The following is a 25937-nucleotide window of genomic DNA, read 5'->3' as shown; positions in this document are numbered from 1 at the left end:
AGTTTTATTGCCGTGAATTATTATTTTGAACGAAGCCATTGAAACAACACAAAGCTGTTTAGACTGGCAGCGTGTTTAACCAGTCGTCGGCGCCTTTGATCTGCACAATAAAGCTGTTTCTTCCGAGGCCTCGAACCGCCCCGGGTTCGGCGCGTATTGAATCATCCTTCCCGGCGCTCTTGAATCGGGTGTTGTCGGCTCGTTAATGCGCGCATTCACGGCATCGAGATGGCAATTTACGCACCGGTCCGTAGACGGCCGCGTCCATTAAAACGTGGCGCGAAAATATAAGAGCGCATAAATAAACGACTTATAGGCATTAACACGAAATTTATGTGCGCCTGAATTTAAGCAGGCCCTATAAAGTAATATAGCGATGGTTATTACCATGATGTACGCCTCGCAATATGGCCTATATGTTGTAATTTAACACAATGATTTGTGAGAATTGAGCCACTAAAAGTAATATTTAGAAAACAATGTTTCTAGCCCCGCACTCACTGCACGATTATCATTCACCATGCACACACTTATGCGGCCTCAGTACCAACCCGGATTAACTTCAATTATAGCCAACATCCCGCGTCAGCTATACTAGCCCAGAATATTTTAGGGATTATGTTCATCAGGTAAGAGTGCGCCAATGTTTACATTAGCTTTCATCTCATATATCGGTTCAAGCAAAAGATTGAACTCGTCAAACGCGAAATATGTGGAAATATCTATTCGATTATATGCGATTAGGAAAGAAAAACTATACGCCGTCGATTATGGAATTTGTTGGGTTATTTTCAAGGGTGACTGCGCGGTTTTGCTTCACTCATTCGTGTCGTTATAATACGACTCTATTTTACTACGTTTAAAAGCGGTGATTTGCTACTGTTGTCACGCTGATTTACATATTCATTATCATCAGGCTATTACCTAATATTATCATATAGTCGTGTATTACCATAAAATGTATCACAAATAGTAAGAGAAAATTCAGATGGTCATAACATTTTTGCATCGAAGATATTTCCCTTGAAAATGAGCACATAACAATGTATAGAAAATACGGCAAGAACTCGAAATACTTAATTCGTTAATTTTGTATTCAGTTATTCCGAAATAATTAAGTCGAGATTGATACTCGCTATAGACGGTAGTAAATGAAATTTTGTCTTTAGATACTGTGACAGTAAGTCGAGAGAAATCTATTTAATACTGTTATCTGACGATGAAATAAGTACTCATTGTTGAGGTGTAAATTTGCGTAAAATCTCAATGATTATTTTAGAATAATTTTCTTCTCCTTAATATCATGATACCAATTTCCTCAGTGTAAAATAAAGGGTATGCGAGGATAAATGTTTTTGTTATATGCAAAATTATAGAGAAGATGTGTTATATCTCTTACGATCGAGATCGGGGCATCTTATATATTCGTGTATTTTATCGCAGTTTACGTTTTTTTATTTCTGAAAGTTATGATGCGTAGAATATTGTATATATTTTGATAATCACCCCCCACTAGAAATGCATAGTTGAAACGAACGGATCGGTTATTATACGACGAAAATTTTTATTTCTTCCCTGTAAATATAACCACAGTTCTTGCCAATTACACGTTGTACCTCAATTTAAATTTCCGCTCCACTTATAGCTAAAGTAAGATCTTTAATGGTACCATGAAATTTGACTATATTTATCACTGAAATATTTAAGGGTTATCAGATTTCGTTAATTACGCTGGCTTTGTCTTTCGCGTGTTCCGGAATTTTTCGAACGGTTTATGAACCGACACTGTATGGTGGCGCCCTCATATTAAAGACGTGTATGTTACTAACTATTGACTTTCTATGGATTTTTCAATATTTCACATGATAATGTGGCATAACGTTTTAGCATGATCCGGGTAGGAAAAAAGATTTGAATTTCATTCCAAATTTTTCATTCGAAATGTGATCATTTCTTTCTTCGTTTTGCTGTATTTGAAAATAAGCATAACTCCCTTATGAACTTGATCGATAAAAGCTGATCATAATATGTAGTGATGTTTGTTGCAAATATGAAATACAATTTTCGATTCTTAATCCAAAGTGTGTGGTAAAATGTTTGAAAAAATACCTACATGCCTAAACAACACTGAGAAGTCCGATGAATTTTGCTAAGATTCGTTCATGGTCAGACATTCATTCCTTAGAACATTCCGTTTACATCCTAATAAAATGCATTATTACACTTTAATCAACTATTCAATTCAAATTTCGAGGGATGATTATTCTTTAGATGTGTGTAACTCTGTTACGAAAGTAGAATAAAAAATGTATAATCCCTTTTGTTAAAGTTGCTTTATGTTTTAAAATCCTGATATCTTCCTTATCTGGACGGATGAATGTCAATAATTTCCGAATTTTTCGATGCGTACGAATAATTACAATTTGTCGAATCTGATTCGCCGGATGCGGCAAATAATAAATGTTTAAGCGGCGCAGATGAAATGATGTTTGCGCGCTGATGTGTGGCATCCTTTATTCGAAAAGCCATGTATTTTCTATTTCTCCGATTCTTATTCAGAAACATTGTTGATAATTCCCAGTCTGAGAATTCTGGAAAAACATCAATCTTAGGCGCGGGTTTTCTTTAAATTAATCTGATTCCTCGGGATATGGCCCGGCTGCAAATTTAGTTTTATGTCCATCTGTTCTGCTCGGCACTAAAATTAGAATGATTCTGCCGGATATTATGAAGCATAAATTTTTCGGAAAAACTTGACGTCGATTTCATATTTGTTTGTGTTAACAATAATCCTCGAAATTAATTTTTTTTTGCCCTATGAATTGAGTGAAAAGCGAAGAAGAAGGTTTACACGAAAAACGTGTTTTTTAATTATCATTACTTCTATTATATAAGTTTATTTCTTTTAAGTGAAATACAAAAAGCATAAGAGAAAAAGTTAGTCGTTTTCACTAGACATTAAGTTGAAAAATATAAATATCGAAGCCTCCAAAATAGAAATCAATTCTAATTCATAGTTAGTGCTAGATTCCTGGTGGTACTTTGCGATCTATGGATTTTTCAAATATATTATTAGAATTAATTGTGGATTATTTGCAATTTTCTATTAGATTAATTATTTAGATTTATGGTTTCTAATACATGAATAAGTCAGAATTAGACGTTCAAACAATGTTTAGCGATGAATACATATTTTATGAGCGGTTAATAATTGAAAATGATCAACTAAGCAAAGGCCAACTGATGGAGGATTTTTCTAATTGATAGAATATATCAATTTCCGTACAAATAAAGGATATATTTTAGGCATTTCGAGCTTACGCATACTTAAAATAATTTGATATGTTGCGAACCATGGTAGCCTTACTAATTCACACAACAAAACTGGAGCTCAACATAATTTCAACAAGTAAATCTAAAGATGAATTCACCACTTAGTTCTATGTTAAATGGGTAGATATCAATAAAGCTGAATAATTAAATAAATAGTGCTTGTGGTATGTACCTTGCATTGAGCTGATTTTTTGAACTTCCAAACGATGAACAGATTTATGTATCTATGTTAATTGATGATATACACGACAATGAATAATTGTAGGTCATTGAACTTAGATACGTTACAATATATTCAAATGTGATCTAGTCAATTTGGTAAATTGACTGTGTTTCTGCGCTGCTGGTCTACTCCAGTGCACCATTGTGCATGAAACACAGTTCCAATTCCCGACAGTGAAATGTCAAATCTAATTAGTAAGATAGTATAAAAGTGTGATTAATTAAAAGTATGAGACGAATATTAATGTTTGCAGATGATTTCCATTTAGAAATCGCTTTGCGAACTCGTTGAATTCGGGACGCATTTCTTCAAATTCTAACGTCGGTTTCGGAGTTTACAGTTGTATTGGTGGCGCGTAAAAAAGTCTATACAATTTATGGGCATTACATTACCTGTTCTCCACACTTTTCAATTGCCAATTAGTCGACAACACGGCAACATTTTTTCTTCATTTCCTGTCTGACGAATAACGATTACTTCTTGGCGTGCCGTCAAAGCCCAATGGTCAATTTGCGAGTATAGTCACAGCGGACGAGGAATTGCTATTTGTCTCCTTGCTTAAAAGCTCTAATTCGATACACTTTTGGCGGCTTCCCTTAACAAACAACAAATGGATTGTCAGGATTTATTTATTGTTTTGATTTATGAACAATGGACGCCGAGGCGCGCGTAATTGTACGGAATCCGCTCTCACCGTATGGATATTGATTACGCGTTGAAAAATGCAAAACTTGCCGAGAAAAATGAAGAATTTATTTCAATTACCGATAACTTTTGGATCTGGTGTTAATTTTCAATCTGTTTCTATCTGTGGAGTTTAATGTATAGTTAAATCAGCCTTGAATTTCCGCCTTTGGAAACATTCGCCGCAGTCATCCGTCGGCGTCATTCCGCCACGCGTGAAGTCTGATCTAGATTTGGAAAAATGTCGTCTCCAACCAAAGCATTGAGATCAAATGACAGATTTTAAAGATGGGGCCTAATTCTCTTCAGTTAGTTAGTATGTATATGTCCTTGTCTCTGCCTCTGTCTATCTGTAATCATGCCTAAAGGTTTAGCTGGAATATTACCAGGAGCACGTTCCCAGGCAAGTGTAATGAGTAAGTGTAATCTCATTACACTTCGCTGAGGTTCCATAGTCGAGAGTTTGTTGGATTGGCTATAGAACTTAAATGGTCTTAGACTGGTCTTAAGTCTGCACCTTGACTATGAAACCTCAACCGGACCTAAGATGGAAAAGTTTTACTAGGACAATCCCTCAGATATTTAAATGTCTCTCCTTTCCTGGAGTAATTCGTCTAAACTGAATCCCCATCTTCACTCGACGAGAGCAAATAATATGAAAAACTAACCAAGCGCTGTATCATTTGTTTACAGTTACAAATCTTTATTCCATCTATCAAAATGCTCACAATATATCTTTATTGTGTGTACGTCTCGGTTGGGTAAAAATTACTGCACAGATTCGTGCCATCCTAGTAAAGTATATTTTCATCGGAGAATTGATATGCTCAATTTGCAGCAAACTGTAAATAATGTTAAACAAAAAAAAATGTCGTAGTATTTTTCTTTTTACCAAGTGCGAAAAAGATGATGCCTGTTCGGCAGTACAGTGAGACAGTGACTGAAACTTTGTCGAGTGACAACTACAAGAGAACGGGGGTTCACATCACATAATGGAATATACATATTGCAACTTGATGATTTTACTGTATTTATACTAAATATAATACAACCAACATATACACATATTTAAAGCATCCTAGCAATGCCCCCTCTCTCCACGAGGGGATGTTAAACATATATTTTCTGTATAACAACAATTGCTAAGTTAGCCTAACATGTCAAAAATATCGAATACTCTACCACAATATCATTACAAATATACACAATGCTCATAGATATTATTACCCTATAACCCGACCCTGTGCTTGAGTCAACTACAAGATCCTCGTTAGATATCGGTACGTCCCTAGTAGACAAACGCCATATCTATTTGTGTCGTCCGTGCGCGTGTATTCTAATGGTAATGTACTTTATTATTGAAATCAAACGGCTACATGGATATTCTTTGACGTTAATGTACGTAACCGCATTTTCGGTCGGATGATTGGTTAAATAATGCGATTCCAAACTGCTCGTTTGATAAGCGCGGAAATATGAAATATGCTATTATCGTACATCACCATCTGTCTATAGAAAACGGTGTGCACGATGTATATACGCACACGCGACGCACACACTCACATATACATCCGATAAATATTTAATTTTCTATAATCTTTTGAAATTTGCCAACAACTGTTTAATTCATCGTCTCTACCAAAAAAGATCACGAAGAAAACTACCTGGAGAAATTACCTAACTACTTATACTACACATGCGATAATGATGATAATAATAATAATCATAATAATAATAATAATAATAATAATAATAATAATAATTAATACTAATATACAGTAAAACAATTTATTGGAATATCATATCTTTTTCCATTCACATAAGCCATATAGATCATATTCATTGTGTTTTTTTCAAATGATTTTTACTGGTTCTAGAATCGATTCTAGATCACTCGTATACACTACGGTATCCACTCGTTTTCATACGGGTACTAGTGGAGACAAAGAAAGCCATATTTAGAAACCTTAAACACTCCCGATCTGCATAGTTTTGGATAATTCAATTTCCTGCCGCTTTAAGAATGATTTCGAAGTGATTCAAGGAATAGAATGATGTGATGGTTTGATAACCGTTGATAGAACACTCTGTTCGTGCATGTGGCGATGATATGGAAAATCTTACTCTAAAAATGAAGATTAAAGAATTCATCCTAATAGACATCTTCAGGAATACTGAGTTCCTATAAAGATGACTATTAGGATATAGCAGAAACGTCGAATAAATTACCAGCTCAAGGAAACATTCCGGACTTAATTTTTCATTCTAAAGTGTGGGACTTTCTAAAATAGATTTTTCATATGTTCATATTGATCAAAGAATTGTACTCTTTTCGAATTGCAAAATTCTACCTTATCCAAAACGATACAGAACTGGGTGGTCAGGATCGTTATAACCGAATACATGGTGGATCGACGCAGTGTCGACGCCAAGGAAATTCTAAAACGACGAGAAATTACGAAAATCACTTCGTTTTCGACGACACTCGTGACCCACAAAAATAAGCCCAATATTTTATATACAAGTTGAAATATATAACCAGAAATATTAAGCCATTACCAGTATATTGTATATCATATATATATCTTTATATATAAGATCAATAGAAAAAAATGTAAATAAATAGTATTTACTAGAAGCGGGCCTTTCTGCTCAATTTCGATATCCTAACTAGTATAATATTTACGATCCACTGCCGCAGTTTTTTAAACGGAGTGGTTGCTTTCATCGAAGCTTACTAAGTCTAGTTGTTGCATAACTAATGTTTAACAATATGACACAACAATCAGCAGACTTAGCGAGCTTTCGCGAATTTGACCCGTAGATCGTATGGCGACTGCGGCTGGTGTCAGCGTAAGTAATCGCGATTTATTTCACATATATAAAGTAAAGAGGTTTTTTCGGCTACGATATCCTATCTATAATGAATGAAAAACGTGACGTCATTTAGCGAGGATCTTGTAGCCGTCTACAGGGGACAAGGAAACCGACGTATATCATTTGACGGTCGACGCGAACCAGCCAACACCGGCAGGCGAGTGTCAAATACAGTTAGATAATATACGCCGGCGAAATAAGCCAATTTTACGTACATAAATTGATATATGGTTAACATTATATCAACTGGATGATTCCGTTCGATACACCACTGAAATAGCAAGTGAAACCACGCATCTATCAGCTTCAAGATTACGACTAAATAAGGTCTTCAGCTCGATTCCCATTCGGAAAATACTTCGGAATTGATAATTATCGTATTCTATATATATATGGCACATAATCGTAGAATGACGCGTGGTTTTTATGCTAAACATACAATTGATAATCCTGAGACCAAACTACGTTTTTCGCTATTAAAATACACACATCGTTTTGACACAAGACGCGATCCTAGTACAATTTCAATGATATGACTCTTCGTAATTATAGTAAAATAATTTTCATTTCATATTTCAAGTATACACTATACATTCGGCATCAGTAGATAAGCGTTATTACTTATTCGAAGCTTATCTTATAATGACGTCATACTGTCATAATCGTTAAGTATGTAGTTGACTATTTTAACCTTATTGTGTGTGTGACCTTGGAATATGCCGCGTGACATATCAAGAGGTAATCGTATTACGCGACACGATTTATTTCTTGTTTTTCTTTTTTTACGATTTATTGGATAAATCGCTTTAGCTGCAGTTCCTTCGCTCATATGATGAGGGCGGAACTAAATTAATTCGTGAACACGAACGAACGAACGAGCGAACGAAACTTCATACAAATCGAATATGCCACACGTCTTCAATACGACATTTACAAAACGAAGCTGTCGGCGGCATTTTTCCTTCCTTTCTCAGAGTCGAAACGATAACGTTCAGCAACTCGCGAAACGGTTGATGTTCACGTATATACGACTGCTCTGATATTGTTTATCGCGCTATGACTTTCAGTCCGCACTCAGTCTGTATGTGTACCTTGTGACTGACTGATAAGTGCCGAGTCACACGTTTGAGATTCTCAAGGGATTATACGACTCGATATAAACACCACACCTATGCTGCCATGTGGTGATGTAGATGCTGGTGATGGTGGTGAGCGTGCATACTTTGTAAGTGCGCCATCCTGTTCATGTCCAGCTTCATAGCCGTCGATTTGGTGATGTGACTGAGTTTCTGTTCCTTTTTCCACTTCATACGTCGGTTCTGGAACCATATTTTAATCTGTCTTTCGGTTAGGTTAAGCGCGTGCGCGATCTCTATCCGGCGTCGTCTGGTCAGGTATCGGTTGAAGTGGAACTCTTTTTCCAGTTCTAGCGTCTGATAGCGAGTGTACGACGTTCGCGTTCGCTTCGTTTCTGCTCCGTTAACGGCGTCTGAAAATAACAAAAATGATAGAATATAGATATATGAATATCCCATTTCTACGGCCACGAAGTTTTTGCAATTAAGCTACCCAGTTTCACAAAAAAAGTTTTATTCAAATTGCTGGTGTAATTGCTATTGGTAACTTGAATGAGGACAACAATTCAAACTTAACCGCTTTAGGCTTAAACTTTTTCGTAAAACTTGGCCCTGGAGATGAAGTGAAAACCTACAATGAAATTGAATAAACTAAGAAGAGAATCTGACGATTCGACTCGGAGAATTGACTCGAAACGTCAGATTCTTTTCTTAGTTTTTTCATTTTGAAGTGAAGTGGGGTTTCGCTTCATTGGTATCAGACAGTTATCTATGGTACAGTGTCTATCGTAAACCAATACCCTGGAGATATCAAGGGTTATGATCTGACTAAGATTTGGACCTTAAGAGCTCGAATGTTACTCGAAACCTAACGGTAGAATTTTGTCATAAAATATCGCATGAGCTTTTTCAAATAGTAAGGTAAATATGTGTTCTGACTCCGGAATAGCACCTCAACGTCTGTTCTGCCCCTGTGCGAGCGACTTTGTTCATCATGAAAGAGCTCGTTTCGGAATTTACAATTATTTTGCATTCGATTCTTCGATTCGATAATCTAAATGTGTTAATGGAATGAGATGTGCCTTGCCTTTTTGTAAAGGAGAAAAATACAGAAATAATCCTCCATTTTTAGACATGATCAAAACATTCCTATTCTATTATATCGAATAATCACATCGCATCTAGACTCGAATCGATGATAGAAAAATTCGTAGCATAAATTGTCGTTATAATACTATCTATATTCCGCCGTCGTGCAGATGGGGTGGGTTTCGTCGTCGATATGGCAGAGAAAAATTACTAGTCACAATACTTTGGTCAGGTGTGCTATAAATTACGAGCATCGTCCCCGACGAGGCGGTCGACTTCAAAGGCAGACTACACGATCAATCTGCGACTGTTTCTTTTTGGGAATTCACCCTGTGTGATATAAACTAAGGCCCAACTCACATCAGTCACATCGCGGTTACAACGCGTAACATCATAACGTATAAAGTGGTATAGATGGCTTTGTACCTGTCTATGAACCACGCATGGAGACAGGATTTTGAAAAAGGCATTGGATGTAGATTTCCCCGACTGAATTTCTCGAATTGCTTCCACACCGTGGCACTCTCCATTAAGCAGCCCGACGTCTATTAAGTTTACATTTGTAGCAACGGAACGAAGCAAAAAACCCTTTCGTGAGAGAATCAGCGGACTCGAGCGTGTTCCACGCGACCAATGCCCGGTACAGCGTAACCACCTGAACCACGCTATGCCTGACCAACGAGCTGTCGGTTTGATTTTCTTTTCCATCGGCGATAATGGCTTTTCAATGTAGCTGGACGCGCGATCAGCCGAGCATTTCTCGACGATGACGTATCAATCATTATTACGGATGTTGTTACGTTATTTTATCGTTTTTGCGGTTCATCGCCTGCCTAACGACTATATTATGCAGTATCTATCTCACCTTGCCGTAACGTGTAATGACCTACCATCGTATTTATCATGCTTTCGACGCAATAATAACATTTTTAAACCCCATATGCCATGAAACCATTAATTTTACGCAATCATAAAAGCCATTGTTCCCTATTAATAATACATTTTAAGATGTTTTGGCCGCAAATAATGACCTAGCCTGGAGGGAGTCTGGTCTCGGCCAATTCCACGTAGGCTGATAGAGTGTCGTCGTGTTCTTTACTTCGCCTGAAGGATTGGGCACGTGCTCTTAGGCAGCATTCTGGCTGGGAATATTTCGAAACATTAATGACCACCCCACTAGTGGTGATCGATGGTGCAAAATGGCCATCGGTCCAAAATGGTGGAAGATAAATGAAAAAAAAAAATCCGTCAGATCATATGTCGTCACATAAAACTAAAAATATTGTAATTCGGCTATATTATTCGGGCTTTATTTGAAAAAAAATGCTGAATGAATTTCGGATAGACAAGAAGAGTATTTTTGTTATTGTGCTGTCTGTAATTTATAGCCTACGATATGGTTTGTTAACGGTCCCTCTGGGAACGGGCCTCGCGCGCGATGGAAGAAACGCGTATATCGAAGAATCCTAATGCACGAAATCGATAATTTCAGATCCCGGGAAACAGAACCCAGTATCAATTTCAGAATTCGGATTCTTTGTGTAACGAACACATTGTTGTTTAGCAAAATGATTAATTGCGCCGGCTTTAAGCAACACACCGTATCCTGCTTCGGCTTTCATCGCCATATTAAACTTGACAAATTAATACAAATACAGTTTTGTAATAAGTTCAGAATTGCAAAGCAATACACGGTTCATTATCTGCTCGTTCGATAATAAAACCTCATCGAGAACCGATCTGGCAGCAGCCAGTTTAATCGCGTAATTTCAACACCTGTTAACACGAATTTAATGACCATCAGTATTGAAATACCAACATAGATAAATGGGATCCGGGCTTCAATTATGAACGCGTAATCCCAGAGCAACTCGCTTCATTATGTCCACCTAATCCGGCAGGGTCGTTTGCGGCGAGCGCGCGAGAGGCAACGCGCTTTCATTTCATTCTTCGTTAATTTAGAAGTGTATAGAAAATTATTTCATTACCAACACCAGAGCACGTTACGCCGCGCCAACTTTGCAGTAACGACATCAATCAGTCTCACTAACCTCCAGTTTCATTTCGCCGGAAGAAATCGAGCGCGAACTCTGCAGTCGCCACAGTGTGCTTCGCAGAAATGCTTCACTCGTGGAAAACGGTTTATTTTGTATTCGTAATGAACCGAATATTGAAAATGGTATTTAAATCCCCGCAATTTCGCGGTGAAAAAAACCGATTCGAATTATACCGTGTATCCCTATATAGATACTGTAGTTTATTATATGACGTGATTTGAACGCACGATTTTGAGATATCTTCATAACTAACTCCAGTTGAAACTAGCAAAAGTGTATCAAAATGATAAATGTATCAAATTCTGTCCTGATATTTTTTTCAGTTTAATAGCATACATCGAGCCACGTACGGCGTTCGTGCTTGATAACGTATTTCGTTGTATTCGGTAACGTTGCATTATAACGAATCCGGGACTAGCGACGTCTTCAAATCTTAGGATATTATCATTCGCGGCATTCTGGGTACGGTGTCGGCAAAGATCAAAGCGCGTCGCGTTTTGCCGGTGACAAAAATACATTTATCTCCTATTCATATTTAAAAGATGGTGTTTGGTGCGGTTTTATCTAATATAGGCCGCGTTGGAGATGGAGGTGTCTAAGTATGTAATGTATTAGAGGATATTCAACCCGTTGGAAATAGAAAATGCGCATATTGTATCCGTATAAAACGATTGTCACGTTTGTGAGACGATTATCATAAAATTATGAAACTAGGTAATCCGATAACATTATACTAAAACCGCAAAATGCTAATACCCGTATACTTCTGCATTAGGCGATGACATAATGATAGGATTACAAAGATTTAGCGAAAAAAAATCGAATCATAATCGGTGACTGACGGTGAGATCCAGGGTAACGTATAATTTGAGAGGGAATTATAACATTTTTTTCGATTTGGCTCGTACGTGGCTCTTAAGCAATCCGTGCATCGAAAAGCAAAACAGATGTGATGGAAGCGCGATATCCATTTATAATTAATAACCCGGCTCTTTCTAGTTTGATATTTTCGAAGGTTTAATCTGAAAAATGACGACGAAAAAAGTAAAAACGAACGCGGAGATTTGCACCGTTTTACTGTAAATGGCTTTCTGCGGTTTTCAGCGGCTTAATGTCTTTTTACCGAGTGTAGACATTACATCAGCACATCTACTGTCTGTGTACATACGCGGCGCTCACACGAGCGTTTTCGACCAGGTCCGAATATGGCCCGTACTACCGTAGATAAGGTCTGGGCCAATTACCAAGTGGTTCCGTGCCTGTTTGGGGAGTGGAGTCAGATAAAATGGCGCACGTCCTACAGTTTAAGCAATTCCAAATGAGTAGTTAATACGTGAACACGCTTTCTCATTAAGCACGGGCCAAATTTTGACTCCAGTCTGGTCCGAACTATTTTCAACCGTGCCGAGCAACCTCGCTACGTGATCGCAAATAACTGTCGCACATTTCAGTTTCAGTCAACTCAACTTTTTAACCAGTCGTGCTATAACCGAGACGCCGTGCTGAATCGGTCGAGAAAATTCATGCGGTAGACATTACACTCAGCCGCTGCCGACATATTGTGACAAATCGAAACTGTCCAAAAGTTCATTAATTTTGACCCCTAAAAAGACAGATTATCGTTATTAACGCCACCGGAAATGTCATATACATTACGTGAGGTTGTTGCAGGTGCCAGTGTCCGTTTCTCGTGTGCTGATAAATGCGCGATCGGGAAATTGATGAAAATGACCGCCGAAGCTTTCAGAGGGCCTGCGTATATGCGAGCTAGAACGGGAATAGATGGGACGTGGCAATTGTAGAAACTGCGGGACAGCGGAATGATGGATAGCGGTCAGTCAGGCACACGCACGCAGCGGCAAAGAAAGCACCGGGATAGTTATGAGTGTGTGGACATCGGCGAAACTTCACTGTATTAATTGACAGCGCATTTGGATTCAGCCGGCACACACGATAATCACATCGATAATATCTTTTTTTCATATGATACGTTAATGGATGGCTCGACCAGTAATGTCGTCTCAATCAAATAAAAGATATATATACCTCGCCATGAAGCGAACTGCGTTCCATTCGCGGTGAAATCGATATTTTTTTTCTATATAGAAAAAAAATTCTCCGATCGATCAGACAATTCAGTAAATCTGTTACAGAATGTATCGCCATGTTCGCAAGATGCCGCAAAGATACGATTATAAGTGAAATCAAAGGAACATATTGAATTCATGTTTCTGTAATCCTGACCTTATCGACCAAAATTCCGCTATAATCAATAGAGATTTTGTTAAAACTGCTTACTAGAAAAATGTGATTCATAATGTACATAATTTCTTTAAACATTACTTGCAAATGAGCTTATTATATTATGTTTATCCCATTCTGTGGTTTTGTTTAGAAAGTTTATTATATTTATGTTCAGTCAGCGATTTCAAATTGAGCTACAATTTTGGTTCGGTGTAGTCCTCATTGTAGAGTTCAGTTTTACTTTTGATAATTTCAAATGAGCATTGAAATCAGAATTTTGATTTTGCAAAAGCTATAGGGTCGACGAATAAGAAAATCTTTAGTCTTATAGAAAACCTAGGTTAACTCAGATTAGATAACAGCTTTACTTTTTCAAAGATAACGGCTTTATTTCAGGTTTTATTCGAAGCCTGACGTCGCCTATCAATCGTCAAATCTTATTCAGTCATTTGCGTTAAACTAATTAGCTATCTGTTTAATAAGCCTCTGATTTCACGGGATATGATTGTCAATGAATTAACGGTGAATCATCGACCGCGAAAAAGCTTTACACCGACATCTGTAACCGGATAGAAACAAGACTCTATGTAAAATTCGTTTTTTCACGAGATTTTGGACCCAGTTCTAGAGTTTTAATTAAGTTAAAATGAAGAGTTGGCAAATAGGATACGATAACCCTCTTTTCATTGCGATACCCTTTGTACATATCTAAATCGAGAGAATATTGGCCTCGAAGGACTTTGTAATCGCATATCGTTTGAACCTCAACAATTTTAAATGAAAGTTGGATTGATGTAGTATTTCTTGGCGCAAATTGCAGGCGCATTGCATTAAAAAGTGATTTCAAATACACTGTAGAATGTAAATTCTAATCTAATTTTCAAGCGAACATCACCACATACAAATAACGTAATCAGTAACAACACAATGGGGTTTATCGGAACCATTCGAAATAACCAGTGCTGTACGAAAAACCATAAATCTAAATTTCGTGTACGAAGCGCAATTATATTTCGCAGTCGTCCGCGCGTTGAAAAATGTGTTACATTAGTAATAATGGAACGATTTATAAATTGATCTGCGTTGTCATTTCCAACGTCACCACCGTGTTTAGACAATCTACAAGATGCTACCTCGATACATCAGCACCGGGGCTTTGTGTGTCGGCTCGAATAGCGGCCGTCAAAGCCCTTCACTGAACGATGATGGCTACACGTCAAAGAGCATACGAAATATACACAAGCTTCCTAAGTTGTTCTTCATTTACAGGTGGTTTCACCGCGCGATATTTTTCCTGATTAATTAGTCGGCGGCGACTTCAAAAGCCGTCGCCGACAACCATTAATAACCAGTTGACTATAGGTGATGCGACGTCAGTGTCCGCGTGTGTATTCATTTATGACAACGACTCGACTAACCTATAGCGTTACCTTCAAGTCGGGTCATTGAAGCCTCCCTTAACTCGACAAACCTCTAGTCGTGGTCATCGGACCATTATTACTCTCATTTCACAATTCATAATGATTTTTACGACCACGTTCAATTGTTGTTTAATCATCTACTCATTGATCTCATTTTGACAGTTTTATTTCATATTTTTATCTTCATTCCGTATTATTGTAGTTAACAGAATTTATCGGAATGCGCCGTGCTATACGTGCTTGAGTACATGCCTAGCAAACCCCCAACCGTCTGAACCAGACTTCGAGAATATTTTTAGGGCAGGTGTTTTTAATGTTCCAGTTTTCAAAAAAGCCACTGTCTAATGGCAAGAAATATTAAAAACTATGTATAAGTTTAAAACGTAGAGCTTCTCTAAGTGAGCTTTCGAACTGAGCGTCAATAAACTCAGAAGTAATTTCCGAATTGAGGAAAAATGAACGAACGCGATAAACAAATAAAGCACGACGCTACCGACCGACCGCGGAATTCATATCACCCCGGTGACAAATCATCGACGGATGGTTCGATAATTACGACACTTTTGTTGTACGCGGGTCGGTGTTCGAAAAGCGGTTAGATTTTTTTTTCTAATATTTCGCGTCGTTGCTGTCTACGCCGGAATGTCTGTCGTCTAACATATCGGGGACAGTGTATTCGATCAGAAAATAGTAGCGATCTAGATCAGCTCGTAGATCACGGCCACCGAGGATTATATTCGTATACATCGATTTTGCCACCGACGAACGGTTGATGCAATGCTATTTATTGCGACGGCCTTGTAGTGGTAAAGCCCTGATCGTGGCGCGACACGATCCGGCCATATGCGCCGAACTATTTTCCTATGGCAAACTAATATCACGAGTCCGGCAAAAACGTTTCGTGTCCACAGATTCGAAAGGGTGCTGTAATTCTGTTGACTTGACTCTTGTTGTACAATTATTAATTGTCAAATCTAAGTGTTGTATTAATAAAACGAATGCCCGTGTATTAATCATGGCGATGTCGTGTTTCTCTGTACAACTGGTTGTCGTTAACGTCCGTATCGGCGGTAATAATGATATTGGATCGTTTTGCGTTTCACCCCTGACTCAAGAGTTCACGACGATCTAGGAAAAGGCTGTCGATATATGCGGTTTCCTTCGATATCTTTGCCTTTGTCACTCGGCGCAGATTCCCTCCCCATTTCAACCACCATTTCTGCCAACCACAAAGTTCATTATCTCTTATTTAAATGGTGGTTTCCAATACTTTATTTCACCTCATGATTGAAGCTCAATCATAAATTTAGCAGGTTATATATTGGAATGGTTGACTGCTTCCACCTTGAAATGAGCAGAGTTTGTAGCGCATGATTTTCATTTTCAGATATTGTTTCGAGTTAATTGCGAAATCAAAATGCATTTTTACGCTTGATTTACGTTGCTGCGAGGGAAAAATATCGTCGCACGCGATTTTCAAATTTTCCGACTCCGTAAAATATTTTCCGCGCGTTTCGGAGAGAAAAAAATTGTTCGAATGGAATAAATGACTCACGGGATGTATGGAATCTATATCGCGTCGGCTACGAATTAATTCTAACCATTTGTAACTTCATAATGACTTCCTCAGACATTGAGACTGACTTGCAATTTTACACGGTACTGACCGAAAATAAAAGCGTCGGACAACAGTACTCGCTGGCTGACTATGATTTATATCATTTGCGGATGACAAAGCGATGTTTTCAGTGAAAGTAATTATTAGTTACAGTATTTCATGCCGCAGCAAGGTAAAGCGTACACCGCGGCGAATCGACGCAAAAGAAAAAGTTCAAACAAGTTAGATTAACAAGAAAAAAATCTAGAAAATGAAAAATCGGTCGCAAACTTTTTACACAAGATTCAAATTTCAAATCCAACGATAGGCTTATATTTAGTTCAAAATGTCCTTAGATAATTTAACGATTTAAGCGCATTTTCTTATGCGTTAAAGCACCTTAGAACTGTTTTTTCTCGGTAGGTAAGACTTGTGAAAAGCATTTTTCTTGTTCAGTTTTGCTATACCTTCCTCGAAAACTATGTTTTCCCTTTTTCATCGATATCATATCATATCGTATTCATTTCATTACTCGTTTCTCGTTTTAGGATTTCGGATTTTATACGCAATCATAGGAATGAAATAACGCCGTCTTTGATAACTAGCAATATAAACCAGATGGATTCGGTGAGTGAAAACAGAACTAGCTTTTGTAACAGTTTTTCCCCAACTGCCAAAAGAATTGACAAATTCTCTGCGCGTAAGATTTTTACTGGCTTCAAAGTGCCGTCTCGATCATCAACCATCCGTCGACTATTTTACGAAGACCACAATTTTAATCATTCGCCGATTCTTAGAATTTTCCTTTTGATCTTCGCCGCCGCTTCTATATACCCGCCTTGGAAAATACCTCACCGTTGACCTAGCTCGCGCATGAAAAATTACTTTTCCTAATCGCAAAGAGGAGGCCTTTTCTGCTTCTTAATGATCCCGTGCTTTGAGAGCGAGCGGGAGATGAGAGGGAGACGAGTCGAGCAGGAGATGAAAGCATGGTTCCATCTATTGGTAAAGATTCGAAGATACGAACTACGTTCAGCTCGATATAAGACGACTCGTAAATTCCAACCCGATTTCGAGTCAATGAAAAGCTATCAAAATATCGCAGTTTTATCGGATTACAGTCGCAAAAACTGCGAACAGATTTTTCCCAAACTCGGGGATCGTGGTCAAATGCTAACATGTAAAAGCCAAAGTATTTGTTGACGCTATTTAGTGTCATAGTTTCCCTTTAGCCCATTCGCAATCGGCGAGCAAAATCATATTGACGTTGATGTGAGCAGGAATTGGACCGATGGGGATTCTTCTACCGTCGCTTATCCGCCATTAAACCACGCGGTCGTATATGGAAATAAACGGAAAGAAATGCTCGTGACGTCGTTACTATTTCATGTTTACTTTTTACGATAAAAACGATTTTGTATTCTGATTATTTACTATGTGCATGTGTATATATATATATATATATATATATATATATATATTAAGCTCGCTTTAAAATCGTCTTTTATTGCTCGCTTATCCGCACCTGCACTCGAGCTTAGCTTATGAAAGGTACGTTTGACGATACGGATTATGAAGTAAATACCTCATACTTCCCACATTCGTGTGGGCTTCAGTCGTCAAACCAATGTTTTAGCAGTTCGCATGGGATATGTATCGCACGTATTGAAATTATATCATGATATTTTCAAGATTTACGATATTTCACAGGATTTTTATAACATTGTCTATTAATAAGTTATTACTTTCTGTTGAAGACCGGGAAGGAAATGCTTTGGAAGCTCCGTCACTTCACTTTATATTTCACTTCTATGTTAAGTTAGATTTCGAAGAATGTACAAAAACGATGGCATGTCTTACTGTGAATTCGGACTATATTTCACATGAATGGCCTGATTGCAAGAAAGCTTAAATCATATGATTATTGCAAGCTATCTAATGATAAATCAACCAAATTATTCAGTCGATTAAAAAATAAAAAACCTTATCCAGTACACAACAGAGGCCTTTTATTGCCGTCTAGGGAGACAGCATAATTTAATATTTGAGTATCAAAGGTCCATGTTAGATGACTTTTCCAACGTGTCATCCAAGCAGACCGAATATCATATTATATTCATGTAGAAGACAGTGCAGATTGTATCAGTCGACGATCGTGACTTGGAACACGATTTTTGCATCTAAATTACCATTTTTCCGTCTAGTAAACATCTAATTCCGACCTGTTATGCCGTCGAAAAGACACTTATCTATCGCTTATCCGATCGTTCCGGGCTCGTTTGACATCGTTGCCGTTGAAATGTAATCATTACGCAATTTACCAGTGAATTTACGACGGCTGCAGGCCTCTCTCGAAACGCCATAAGACTGCCGTCTCGGCGTAACCCGAGCCGGGGAGTCGGAATTTATTTACGCCACAGAAAGAACGTAAAACTAATGCCCTAACGTGTTCTACCGACGTTTTTCGACGTACGCGTCGGACTGGGGTCGTAAATTTGGCCGTAATGGCATTCTTATTACCGACTAGGTGATAAAACGTTATCATAATGGCCAATAAGGCTTTTATAAGACACAATCGAACAAATTATACGATAGAGCACAACTGGAATGGAAACCATTCGCTCGGGATACCGTTAGGCTACATTTACTAGTATAGAACAGCGATGGGTCCGAGGTAGGAGGGACTCGAATCATATACACAACATCATAAAACATATATAGTATACAATAACAGTGGATATAAGATAATTGCTAGGTTTTATTTGGATTTATGACACATGGTCACACGACGACTACGCATTTTTGCCAAATGTACGTATGCACGCGATGTGGTTGTTTAAAAAAGAAATAAGCATGTCTAAGATAGATTAAATAGATATTTCTAGACGAGACAAGACGAACAACGGACATGTTAAACACAGTATTTTGATACATACCGTGAGAACAGTGAACTCGCTTCATCCACGGATAGATCTGCGGTTGTCCAGTAGGTGAGCCCGCTTCGTTACCACTGGTATTAGAATTCGGACTGCCCGCTTCTTTCTCATCCTCCTCAAACCCTACCGTCGTCGGCGATTTGTTTTGAGTATTCGTTTTGCCGGTGTTGTTGTTTCCGGGAGATTTCGCCTCTTGTTGTTGCTGTTGTTGTGTTTGTAGCTGGTGCGACGAAGCCTTTGACGTCGGTGTCGTGGGCACGGGCGGGGGGCTTCCCGGAGGCTCGACTTTCGGCGACGGCGGCGTCCTCGGGGACGTACGATCGGCACACACGACAGTACTGCCGCTGACAACAGAAGTCCGATTAAACGTCCCGGCCGTGTTTGTCGTATCCGGAGAGAAATTCTGCCTCGCTGAGCCGATCATGCCTGGTGGTGGGCTGTAACTGACTCCGATATTTGTCATGTTGCGAGGCCCGAGCTGTTGATGAGCGTGTTGTATACCGCCGTAACCGGCCGAATTGTGATGATAAAAGTCTCCGTTCTGATGGGCCTGATTCGGCGAGTACTGGTATCCGCTCGGGTTTGAGTAAGTATACGCATTTCCTGGGCTCGTGCAGGTATAATGTTCACTACCCGGTTCGCCAACCCCATGGCTGTAGCAGTTTAGCGAGTTTACAAAATAAGAACTCATCGTGGTGTTGTGTGTTTATTGTCGGTAGCGGCCTACATCTAAGCACGGATGAATTATGACTCCATTAAGTTTGTAGTTATTCTGACCTGTCTAATAGAAAACAATATACCGTATTAGGCGGCTGTGTCAGAGATCACGTGACAACGGCAGCCAATCAGCTGCCGAGTAAAAGGTTACAGGTTACACGCATTCTTCTCGCGTTAGCTAGAATTGCCCTGGCAATGTTGCTCGCGAGCCGCGCGCCTTGGGAATTCCAATGAAATAGAAACATATCTTTTGCTCATTCAAACTTCGTTATACTGAATGAATTTTTAGAAACTATTAATTCCAAATCGGCTTTTACCGCACGTTTCCGTCTGTAGTTGCCTGTCGTATTGCAATGAAACTGTATAAACTCGACGTATCGTCAGTGCGTGCGTTTATCGCAGCCCAGAGTCCTATCGTATAAATTACCCTTCATTTTTTCACTATATCGGAGATAAAAGAAGCCGAATAGCCTTTAGATGAAAGGCTCAATGTAAACGTTGGCAGTTTTATGACGGTTTTAATACTGTATATAATTTACAGCGCGGCTTCTCTTACACAGTAAGCATAGGCCAGCAATGCGGCCATAAATTAAGAAAAAGCAATAAAGAAGATTTACAACGAGTAATAAACCCGGCGATATCGAACAACACGGGAAATCCCTTAGAGGTAACCGTGCTTGTGGGTTTATGTACGGGCAGCATAGCAGAACGCATTGGTGAATAAGGACCCTACGGGCGTGATACGCGCCATGCGCTATTAACACTCACCGCCCTACATCGTCTCACCGGGGCAGGTTGTCTTTAGGGGTTTTTTTCTGGATGTTTCTGATTCCTGTTCCCCTATGATGCTTACGCGTACAATAGTGAATAAACAATTATTTTGAAAACTAAGGAAGGTAAGAAACGTTTTTCAAGCGACCAAAATAATGAAAAGCTAGATGAGAATTTGACGTCTCTGTCCAATTCAATGTGTCTTTTCCAAAAACTGAAAAATGGCCCATAGAACTGGGCTGAAACGTCGAATTCTCATCTAGTTTCCCATCATTTTGCTTCAAGAAATACCTTGTTTGCAAGGCGATGTCAATTTGAACACAAAAATTGAAAATTTCAAAAAACGTTTTGCCTTCTACTAGGTTAAATTAGACCCCATAGTAAAACTATATGAGATCTTCCTAATGATTCTTTAAGCTTTGCAATATGAAAAGTCAGGTTCAAGTTCTTCAACGTATGAAGAGAATTTGAATTTCAAGTCGATAAAATGCATAGAAATATCTTGTCTTGTTCTTTATGAATATATGAATTCACACCTTCTGTTGTACGTGACGAGGGTGTGAACATAAAAATCAGACCATACGTCACAATTCGTATACGCATTTATATTCAAATTCTTATACGACATTTGGAAATGCTTTTTAACCCTAGAACGTTCGAAAGCGAGTAAAAACGACGTTACCCCCGATTTCGGAAACAATTGCGATAGAAATGCGTTTCATTTAACCTTAGGCACGTTTGACACCGGGCGTTCTAAACGATTTTCAAATGAAAGAAAAAAAATGTTGAAACATTAACCCCTGAAATTGATGCCTATCAATATGTTAGCGTTGAACAGCGGTTATTTTGGCTGTCGGTGCCATTGGTCACGGCGACCCGATGCTTGTATTCCGGGGAACATTACAGCTGTCTTAGGCCTGCCATAATCGTCAATCACACGCTAAAGCACAGCTCTAGCCAGGAAGTCTTTTCGGCGGTCTATTGTTCATGAACGGGATCGCAGCGGAATTCCAAGACACAAATTATCATCAACAAACGGCTACTTGCCCGCTAATGTTCTTAGTCGAGGCGTTTTTCGGTATCGAATAGTACTTTATCTGCGATTCTGATGACCTATCATCGTCAGCGCGATTTCGCAAATTGCAGTTAGTAAAACGAATATTTCGCTAATTTGTTTGTAATTCTTGTAATTTTTACCGGACCGTTTCCGATTGCAACAAAACGCTCTCTCTCTAAGACAGAAAGGTAATCATTACTTTTAGTAAGTGAAGGTTTCACTTAAGCTATCCGCGTTGCAAATGAATCTAGGGCCTTCTAATAGAAGAAGTATCGGCCGTTACTCACTGTAAGAAATTGTATTTTACAGTTAGAAAATCAACTCATTGAAATGTATTCAAAGATGTTACGAATGATTAGAAACTAATAATGGAAAATGCCCAGACGAGAAATATTGAAATGGCTAAATTCCACTGATGCATTTTGAGCAAGCGATTACGCATGGAATCGGTTACATTCTGGGCTCGCAGTTTCACAACAGTAATAACTCGACTTTACTGACGACACTGAATTGAAAACGTTGAAATACCTCTTTTTGTGAAACTGGGCCCCTGCGCAATTCGATGTCAACTATCGCTTGAAACATACGTTCGGCTGAACAGAGCGATATCGAAGCACGCGTTCGAGCGCCATCTGTGAATTGTTATCTCAAGCGTTGTCGACTTTTTAAAATCAATCATCTTCCGCCTTCTGGCGTTATTGTTTTAGCTTACTTAAACTACCTAGTTTTACGATATCTGAATACACAAACGATCACTCGGTGTGTAGTGTATATCTGTTCATAAAGAATTAATTGCCGATATTTTTGTGGAATTGATATAGATTAAGTTAATGGATCGTTTCAACCAAGCTATATATATATTTCGTAATATGTATTTTTTCCAAATATTCTACTTTGAATCAAATCATAATCAAAGCTAACCTGGAGTCAGTTGCACGCTCACGGCTCTTGGCTTAGATTTCAATTTTTAGAGTTACTAACAACTTAAGACCAATCTTTAGATCTTGTTATCATTTTGTCATTCTTTATTCACAAATTAAATTACATTAGAAAATAATACAGGTGATAAATAGATGACGTAATTTAAGTTGATGGACACCAGACGCCATTTAAGACCGCTTTTGGTCTTAAAGTCAAGACCGTACCACTGAGCCCTGGGCCAGATGCATAGTCATGGTGGCTTAGATTTAAGACCGGTCTAAGACTAACTTAGTTCTGTAGCCAATCTAACAACGTAAGACCGGTGGTAAGATTTAAGGTCGCTTCTGAACAACCGGGCCCGCACAGATCGAAAAACACTTTTTTAAGAATACTTAGGAATCGTCACCTACAGAGTTGTCAAAATATTTTTTTCCAACCGAGTCGAGGCAGCAATTCGGGCGCGTGTTTTGATTTTGTGTTCGACTCATGTGATGTTCAATTGGAATCTAATGTATAATCAAGTTCAATATTCACAGTTAATGACATTAAAACTGCATTTAAATCACTGGTGAAGTGGTCATTAGCGTCGGCGTGCGGTAATTAAACGAAACTACGAACGACGGATAAAGTGCACGAGCAAATCACAACGAGCACGATTTATCAGTCGCTGCGGGTTTTTTTCGCCATTGAAATATGAAGAATAAAACACAGGAAATCAATCTAATCCGATCTCCTAGTACGTTCATGTAATAAATTAGAAATAATTGAATTCTGAAATGAAGGTATACATAATACATATAATACATAATGTATTTTCAGTACTATGCATCGGTGCGAACGGGTTTAAACGTATTGATGAAAAATGATATGTACTTACAAGTTCAACAGGTTACTAAATGGTTAATTCCCCAGGGATTTGATTATATCCATCGAAAGTGCATAGGTGTTTACGTGTTTCTGGTGCCATTCGAACTGATTCGCGCTTTTCATTTCGGTCCTTTTAATAAGTACATTTCGCATACGATGTGACATAATATAATCGTTTTATACGCGTCTGTGCCGCTAAAACAAAACGAAACACGTGAACAATATGGTGACGATTTAAAATTCAAATATGACATACATTGAACACGCGATGACACTCTCCAATCGGGCTAATTTAAAATGTAAATTTTACGCCGAACAGCCGGTACTTAGGCGAAATGAAGACAGGCCTTTGATTAATGGTAGTGATATGTCGTTGTTTACGGCAGCATTTATCATATCGTGTCGTCTCTGAGCGCAATTTTTGGATTATGTATGATTTGGCCACGGTCTGGTTAGAACGTACTATCTACAATTCACAATGAGACGAGTATTTATGAATTTTTGGTAGTAATGCGTATATACGCGTGTAGTGATGAGGCCAGGTGATAGAAGTGGGAAGCGGCAATCAGGCCAACGGTTTCGTAACCTGTCAGCCCGTTCCGAGAATCAGTCTTTTTTGGCCTTAGATCAATACGTTTAAAGTTACGTCATGTTCCATTTTAATATCTTTTTTACAAACAATAGAGTAAAGGTAAATTATGCAATTGCCATCGGAGTTTCATATCATGTATTGAAATAGTAGAAATTCCACTTCAAATCTCAATGTTTTACAATATCATAGACTTTGATTCCGCTCCATTTTGTCAATATTGTGGCGAGATGCACTATCCGTGCGTCCGGTATACCTCTAGTTTGATTATATACTATCCTTTTCATCTGTCCTTCGATGAAACACGCCATATTGTAGATGTAATACGGAGTCGGTTTAGAAAAAGACGTATTTGTTTAAAAGTAGAAGCATTCTTATCCATCTTCACGGCGACAGAGTTTACCCGGCGTCGATACGGTCAGGCGTGTATCGAGGTTTCCGACTCTGTAAAAACATGACTATTATTGCGACATCAGCTTATCTTGACCATCGAAATCGGCAATAAATGGACATTTAGAAGACCGTGCTTGACGTACAATCTACAACATCGGATGTCCGGTCGATGCTAGTCGACTCACACCGAGAGGAAATGAAAGAGCACGTAAATTTTTTATTGTAGATAACACGTCGTGCGTTCGCGCCATCGTTTTGCGCGAATTCCATCAGTGACGTCATCTATGTAAAGTTTCGTCGTCCATAGAAATTCTCCTATTTTCAAATTAGCTTATGGTCTTGCTTCTTAGTTGATATATAGTGATTGAACCTTTCTGGTTAGTTCCTGAGGGCCCGGTTCATAGTCACGGCTTCAATACAAGTCTAAGACCGTTTTAGTCAATCTAACAACTTGAGACCAGTCTTAAGATTTGAGACCACGTTCGGACTTAAGTCTCAATTATCGAACTGGCCCCTGGTCGACATACCAGCCTAGCCCGATTGTAGCCCGCCCTACCAGACCAGGTTGGACTATCACGACTGATTAACCAGGAATGGTCAGCAGTCCTCACTCAGTCATCCCCTGGGTCGTGAATACGTTCAGAAAGTCTCTCAGAAATAAACGACAATCGTCCTCACGCCAGAATGCACTGACCTTGGTAAAATATCTACAAATCTCACACTTAATCCTGCACGAGTCTGCTGCAGTCATTTCTCTCTGAGCTGGTCATTTGTCAGGACACCGCTGTCCCCTGTTACTCGGACAATGGGTCATTAGACGAGGCTCAGCGCAGGTCTCGCTTTGATAGGGCGTTAATCCCCTTAAACGAGAGATCCATATTTTCAACGATGTAATACCCCGGCGACAGATCGCTTCTCGCCGCCGCCTGTGATGAATCTTCGGCGGGAACAGCGTCGGTCGGAGTCGCCCCACGGGTGAGCGGCGTTCCCGGGCGGCGAATTTAGGCGCGATACGCGTACAATACAGATTTATTGTAAATAAATTCGACGTGTCGCGATAGAGGCCATAAATAACGGTTAACCTT

General features: G+C 38.8%; 1 protein-coding gene across 1 annotated transcript; it reads right to left on the bottom strand.

Annotated features, from left to right (window-relative positions):
* Positions 1–6887: 6887 nt before the first annotated feature.
* On the bottom strand, positions 6888–23932 carry LOC141907880 (uncharacterized). The gene is made up of 4 exons (XM_074797636.1): positions 23881–23932; positions 23004–23105; positions 19538–20318; positions 6888–8606 (listed from the first exon to the last, which is right to left on the bottom strand). The coding sequence occupies exons 3-4, from the start codon at positions 20226–20228 to the stop codon at positions 8287–8289; spliced, it is 1011 nt and encodes a 336-aa protein (XP_074653737.1). The 5' UTR covers positions 20229–20318; positions 23004–23105; positions 23881–23932; the 3' UTR covers positions 6888–8286.
* Between the last annotated feature and the right edge of the window lie 2005 nt (positions 23933–25937).

The sequence above is a fragment of the Tubulanus polymorphus genome, chromosome 6 (genome assembly GCF_964204645.1).
Source record: "Tubulanus polymorphus chromosome 6, tnTubPoly1.2, whole genome shotgun sequence".
In the NCBI taxonomy this organism is placed as follows: Eukaryota; Metazoa; Nemertea; class Palaeonemertea; order Tubulaniformes; family Tubulanidae; genus Tubulanus; species Tubulanus polymorphus.
This window is presented reverse-complemented; position numbering and strand designations above follow the sequence as displayed.